This window comes from Hipposideros armiger, unplaced genomic scaffold (genome assembly GCF_001890085.2).
Source record: "Hipposideros armiger isolate ML-2016 unplaced genomic scaffold, ASM189008v1 scaffold_882, whole genome shotgun sequence".
Classification (NCBI taxonomy): domain Eukaryota; kingdom Metazoa; phylum Chordata; class Mammalia; order Chiroptera; family Hipposideridae; genus Hipposideros; species Hipposideros armiger.
In genome coordinates, this window is record NW_017732232.1 from 208958 (window position 1) to 216458 (window position 7501).

At 35.5% G+C, this 7501-nt stretch overlaps 1 protein-coding gene across 1 annotated transcript in view; it reads left to right on the forward strand.

The window, feature by feature from the left end:
- The window catches only part of ST8SIA4 (ST8 alpha-N-acetyl-neuraminide alpha-2,8-sialyltransferase 4), a 102578-nt gene that overhangs the window by 33356 nt on the left and 61721 nt on the right, over positions 1-7501 (forward strand). The window contains 1 exon segment of the mRNA XM_019630045.1: positions 6255-6548. Coding sequence (XP_019485590.1) covers positions 6255-6548 — 294 coding nt within the window.

Here is a 7501-nt window from a genome sequence, read left to right on the forward strand (position 1 = left end):
TTTTTTTTGGTGGGAGGGAGGTTGTTCTTCATTTTCATTCTCAAGGATTAACTGGTGTACAATGTTTAAGAGCTAAAAACCTGCCTCTGCTACTTACCAGCTACAATATATAAATTTGTACAATTTACCGCAACTCAATTTCTTCATCAATGGGGAAACATATGACAGTGCCTGTCACATTGGATTACTATGAGAGTTTTATATAATATTACATGCAAAGGAAATAAGCAGTTTCTGGCACATAATAAGTGCTCAATAAAACCTAGCCATTTTTCTCCTTCTTAATGTTATAATAAAAGGCCTTCATTACCTTATATATGAACTATTTCAAAGTTCTAATTGTAAAGCTTTATTCTCCTGCACACTTATGTTATAATCTTTAAGTATGCTTGGCCATGTCTATGAGCTTCCAAAGTTTTCACATTGCCTACGAAGTCAGATTTGTTCTAATATTCAAGGTGTTTGCCATCAACCATTAAATCAACCATTCTAGCTCCAATTAGCTTTGGAGGTGCCTAAATTCCAGACAAAATGGTTTTCTTTTCCACACTGTTGGTCAGTAAGTTCTTCCTGTTTGACATGCTCTTTAATTTCCTGCATGTATTTCTTTTGCCTCTCACAATAGGTTGTAAAAGGGAAGACTATGTAAAAAAAGATGAGAATAAACTAATATTTATTACCAACTCAAAACAAACAATTCTGAGAAGCTATTCAGATGTTTTGTTCCTTTGTTTTTTGGGGTTTTTTTTCAATAGCATGACAATCAGTGTTAATAGTCTCATTTACAGAAAAATTTGGATCTCAGAGGTGAAATAACTTGTCTGAGGTCATACAGACTAGGATGTGAGTGCCAATGCCCCTTTATGAGCTACTAGTGAAAGATGGCTGAGGGCAGAAACTAAGCTGAATACCTTTTATTCCTTAAAGTATAAGCCAAAGTTGGGTATTATTAGGTGCATATTTAACATTTTATTTAAGCACACCATTCCATTCCTTGGCATACCTTCCTCTTCACCCCTGCCAAATCAATCAATCAATCAATCAATCAATAAATAAATAAATAAAACTAAGTTATTTAATAATATCTGTGCAGTTGTAGCAAATTTGCCCTATGACTCCATTTTGATTTTGACTCAAGTGTGGGAATGACACAGACTAACATATTTCCTGGTATTCAGATCTTTGTCTTCTGGAGGCAGTTTGATTTTTTTTTCATTATGTGATTTCCCTAAAAAGAATATGACATTGTTCTTCGTAACTTTGCCAGTAACGTAAACAAATCTGGGTTTGTGAAAAACTCCCTCTTCTGTTTAGTCAGTTATTTTCATGGTATGTGTCATTAGTATTTATTTCTATCACGATTATGATTTTCTTGTTATCTTATTAGCAAGCATAAAATGTGATGTATGTATTTTTGTATCCACCCATCATACTGAAAATGCAAATCTTCAATAGTGTTTCATCTCTATTCCTTACACTTCATTTACTACATAATGGTATACCACATATAAATCAACTGTTAATCCTATGCTTCATATTTCAAAAAGTCACATCAATTAGACAGCTAATCCTTTTATCAGCATTTTGAAAACCCTTTCCCTCAAGACATCTGATGTGTAGATATTATTTTCATATTTAATATTCTTAAAACCCTTTTTTTAATAACTGCTCAGGATTTGGGGAATGTCATGGCTGAGTGGCCTTATATAATACACTTCAGTTCTGGGAGTCTGAGACCAAAACCTAAGGCTAACTGGTAAAGTACCCTTTCTCCTCCAAGAAGGTTGGGGTGAAGGATGAACACAGACATTTTCCTCTGATTCTGAAATAAGCCACATGTGTAAATAGTGTCAATTAAAAACTTTTGTCCTGGAGTCATTGTAAAGTGCCGTGCTTTTCTTTTGTATGCACTATGTCCTTGGGCATGTTTCTTAACCATGTTCACCTTAGTTCCTCATCTCTAAATTGGAGGTAACACTACTGTTTACCTCAGAGCGTTGCAAAATTATTGGTTTCCAGTTTGTTTGGGGCCTACAACCCTCACCTCAAGTAAGTCAGAGAGAGATAGATTGCATGTTTCTGCTTCCCCTAGCAATTTTGAGAGGGTAACCACAAAACCTAAAACACCCAGGTATCAGAGATTCTTTGTTCTCTTGGTTCTTCAAGCTCAAAAGCAGGATGAGAGCAGATAGGAACCACAAGCTTCCTCTGGGGCAGTAAGAGAAGAGGCTATCACCCTTTCTACGATTGGTTAACAAATGTGATTCCATTGATAACGACGGTTTGGGCTGAGGGGTTTCAATGCTAATACAGAGAAGCACACAGTGGGATTGGCCAAAGGAGGAAAGGGATGGTAATCATGTGTTTGGAACTTTTCTGAACATTAGTTAATGGTGAGAAAGAAGAGTTTAGTCTGTAGATCACTCGGTATTGTTTTCTTCTCTCTTAATCTATGTTTTATGTGTAAAGAAGTAATTAACAACCTCCTATATCACAGTACACACTGTTTTACCTCTATATCATAGACAACTGACTAGTCCTGTAGCTAACACAAATGTTCAACATGCACCATGGGGTGAATAAACATACGGCTAAATGAATGAGCATTATCTTACTGATCTTACTAATACTAACTGTCAAGATTAGATTTTGGCCAGATGACATCATTGTAAAGTAGCACAAATAGTAAAATAGCTGGACAAAAAGCTCTGTGCATGTAATTTAGTATTTATACCAATGAGCTCTCAAGATAAATCTGTTGAGTTACTGAAAGAGGAACCTCCTAGTTACTTAGACTGCTGAGCTATAACTCCAGGGAAATGTAGAGAATACTGAAAAATCTAAAAGCTATGTCTTCCTAGGTAATTCTGTGATCTTGAGGTGTTATACATGAAATAAGCATTTCTTTCCTAAAAAAATAAAAGAATTAATGTTAAAAAGGTTTTTTTTTAATTATATAGCCTTGAAATAAATGAAAGTACCTTCAATTCTGTGTGAAAGGAATGCATAAAGGCAATCTTATCCGGTGTGAGATCACAGGAGAAATTATGGAGGTCTAAAGAGCAAGAGGATCTAGCTGTATTTCTGCAGATTTTTCACCAATGATGGAACATAAACACAAATAAATGGGAAATTTGGCAGCTTAGAATAAACAAGGAGTTTGGCCAACATACCTAATTCTGTGTATATGTTTTCAGGTTTTTAATATGTGAAAAATAGTTGGACAGTACAAAGAATTTAATTTAGCTAAAGAAATAGAACTTAGATGTGTGAAATATTCTTATGCACTCAATAGTTTTGACTCAAAACAAAACAATTAAACATTGGCCACTCTTTAATTTTATGAGATTAAGAATAATGTATGAAATAATGTATTACTTCATAAATACTTGCTACATATTCTGTGTGCTTTTGAATATTTAATCCCAAAGAAGATTTAAAGAAAAAACGATTAAGAATGTGTAATTGCAAATCTATTCAAAATCTTGCTCAGTCAGCAGTAGTCTTACTAATATCGCTATGAAATTCAGAAGTCTACAGGATTGCGGGAGTTCAGCACAGCTGGCCGGTTATTTTGGCTTTCTTAATGCTTGCCCTGATTATGCGGTGTTCAGCTAATTATATGACTAAATATCTGACTCAACCAAGAGCAATTAATTTACTGGCCACATGTGGACATGATGTTAATTTTTCCTTCCAATAAAAAAATTAGACATAGTTACTACAAGGAAAATGAACAAGTCAGACTCCCGGAGCCTTATATTTTATAAGGTGTCCTTCTGTCATGCTATTTTCAGTACCACTATTTCCATCCCTCCCAAAGCCAGGTTGGCTATGCTCAGGTCATAAACACTGTGCAATAAAGCTCATGTGGATTAATTACTCTTTGATATTTTACTTCCCTTTAGTTAGTTAGCACCACAGTCATTTAGCATTCTTTGAGTGCATCTATTCTGTTGGTTTGTCTTCTAGGTCAACCCTATTCTCCAGAAATATTCTTTCTCTGTTAGTTTCCTTTTACTTCCAAGGTGGAAAGTACCTGTCTTTCATTACCCAACTTTATTGATGAGCGTCTTTTTAGCTCTTAAATGTCACGTGGCCAGACAAGCATGTTTCAGAAACATGCTGAGTCAATCCTAAAAGTGTGGATGTTAGCACGCTGAGGGTGGAGGAGCTTTTCATTATGTGATAAGAAAAAGTAATGAAAAGCATAAAGCAATTAAGTGATTTCTTTTCCTACAAAGATAATTCAGTAGAATGTTATTTGTGTTTTCTTTAACTGGGTTAGCTCGGATTATTTTTACAAGCAGAGAGAAAATGGAGTGTTGGTATTGTTTTTCTGTAGTGGAAACCCTCTGAAAAGAATTGCTGAGGAATTATTATAGCAGAATGATATATCTGAAGCTATCTCCCCTGTCAAAAACATGATAACTGTAATGTTAACAAGTGTTGTCTATTTTTTACCTGAGGAAGGAGAAGTGTGTGTCAGAAAGATATTCAGAATGTATTTTCCCCACAGTGTCTAAATACATCTTATCATCAGCTTGGTTACAATTTTACACTGTTTTTAAAGCTGGTGTGGAGTGCATTTTAGGACTTCAAAAATTATCACATCTTCAATCTTCCATGAATTCCACTGTAAAATGTTCACTTGGGCTTCTGTTCGCATGTAGCCATTCCCTTCCAGGGCAACCCTGTTGGTAATATTCTGTGATGGAAGTGAATAATATCTACTCTGAAATAGTGCATGGATCATGGATAGAGACAAAAAAATACTCTCATATACTATAGTGGGGGTAATTAAGTATACATAACTTGAAAAGAGATTTTCCAAATAATATATGTTAATTTTTATTTGTTTGCTCTCAGTAGCTCGCTGTAGATAACACAGACTTTACTTAATTGTGTGAGATGAAAGATATTTGTTGTGGTATTAAATGTTTTTAGAGATCTAAGAAGTAATAAGACGTATTAATTAAGAGAGATAAAGAAGGATATACAAGCCAGGATTTTTAATAGCAGAGCACGCACTCTATTTTTTAATTAAATTTAACTTGTCTGAGATTTTAATTAATGTGGCAGAATGCACAAGGAAGAGAAATGTGAGAAGCTTTTATACTGCAGCAAACCTGAAAGATGCAGAAAGAAGAAATCAGCTTATTTTTCCTCCCGCTAAAAGGCTGATATAAAAAAAGAAAAAACAAAGAAGACGAAATCTGTGTGTGTGTGTGTGTGTGCATTTTTATGAAGGTGTAGATTGCATAAATTCAAATGACTTTTAATTCCAAGTTAGCACTCTTGTTTGCTAAATTTCTAATTTTTCCCTAACAACTAATTAAAAGTTGCCTTTTTATCAAGTTAAAATATTTTAAAATTAAAAGGCTATTTTTTAAGTATCCAAAGATTTACATGACAGAGTTGAAGAAGCATCACATTTTGGCTGAAGACAAAATTCAAGGTGCTTTTCTAAGCTTTCTTGCAATACAGGAACGAAACGGGGCCCAGGCACTTTGCGAGGTCCTGGAGCTTCAGTGGTGAGAACAGGACACCAATTCTGACCCTCCTGCACAGAGGGCTTGTGGACTGTTAGCAGGGAAAACAAGCATCTTGAGGATGTCCTCAAAAGGAACAGAAAGATATTTGACCCTGTAATAAGGGCTTTTCTGCATTGTTTAACACCTCAAAAAGGCTTATTAAGTAACTTCATTTTTCTGACTTTTATTTGCCATTGAGGCCTCTAGAAGACAATTATAAATATGTTTGTGGAAAATGCTATAAGGAATTACAGGTTTCCCTTAACCTCAGGATACAGAAAATCCATCTACACTTATGTTTAGAAAGATATTGAAGTGACTTCAGCTTGACAAGTGGTGCCAGCTGGAATATCAGGTCTTGTGTTTTACTTACTTATAGGTCATCCTGCTGCATGGCAACAGGCAGAAGTTCACCTAGGAATTCATATCTCGTAGTTTTATGAAGATAACAGCAAAGACTATTCTTAGACAACAGGTTGAATTAATACAAATGATAATCTGAGCCCTGTACTAGGGGTGCACATCTTTATTGAAGACAATATTCCTGGATGGGTGATGACTTATTGAAAAATGTAATCTTACCAGATTATCTTTTCTTTTTCCACCTGGTTGAAAAAACAAAACAAGAAAACCAACATGCTTGTTCATCGTTCTTCTTTCCATCCACACCATCTTAGGAGGGAATGTTTCATAGTTACTCTTTAATTTTTTCCCCTTCAGGTGTAACCTTGCTCCCGTGGTAGAGTTCGCTGCTGACGTGGGGACGAAATCAGACTTTATCACCATGAACCCATCAGTTGTGCAAAGAGCATTTGGAGGCTTTCGGAATGAGAGTGACAGAGAAAAATTTGTGCATAGACTTTCCATGCTGAATGATAGTGTCCTTTGGATCCCTGCTTTCATGGTCAAAGGAGGAGAGAAACACGTGGAGTGGGTTAATGCATTGATCCTTAAGAATAAACTGAAAGTGCGAACTGCCTATCCATCATTGAGACTTATTCATGCTGTCAGAGGGTAAGTGTCTGGAAATGATCAGTCTGTCCTTGGCACAATGGAACACATAACGAAACATTTTGCCCAGACAGGAAGGAGCTTTGGTAAAAATCCCCCAATGGATATGTTTCCATTATTTTATAATGGCTATTCTGGTCACCAACTTGAATTTTGTTTCTATGCTATAGTATTTAGCTCATTCTCTTTCTTTTTGAAAAAGCAAATATTTGAACTTGGCACTTTATGTCTGTCATGAACAAACTACTAATTTTTATATTTTTCTGTGTTAAAGAGTAATACGAATTTATAGTAAAATCGATAAATTTGGGGTAAGAGAACTACCAACAGAAGTGCTAAAAGGCTAGTGGGCAATATTGTGGACGCATATACATTAAATATATTTAAGGAACAATTAGACCCATCTGTAGTTAAGAGGCCGACTAGTGATAAAGAAGGCTGGCTGAGATAATATCCCTTAATGCATCCCGCCAAAAGTTACATATGATATTTTTACGAATTAAGTCAACATTTTCCTCTTATTAACTCAAGCTCAGGAGAACCTAAGAAATAGACTCTTTTTCAAAAGTGGTAATGACCAAAAGGCCAAATCCAGTCATATATATGTGTGTAAAATGTATAACACAAAGATAAGTGACAATGTGCTATTTATTGACTATCTCCCAGAGTGTCAGATGATGTAGATACAAAAATGAAGAAGCGGTGGTCGCTGCTTTAAAGGAATGCATAGGCTTTATGGTGGAAACAGAGGCATGCACAAACAGCTAGGGCCTAAACAAATGATGAGCGTATGTTGTCAAGAGTAGAATTTGTTCCTCAGGTTGGCAAAAAAGTCTTAAAAGTCTTACATTTGAATTAGACCTTAAAAACAGAATAAGGATTGTCAGGGGGAGAGAGAGAGAGAGATTGAGAGAGAGAGAGAGAGAGAGAGAGAGAGAGAGAGAGAGAGAGAGAGA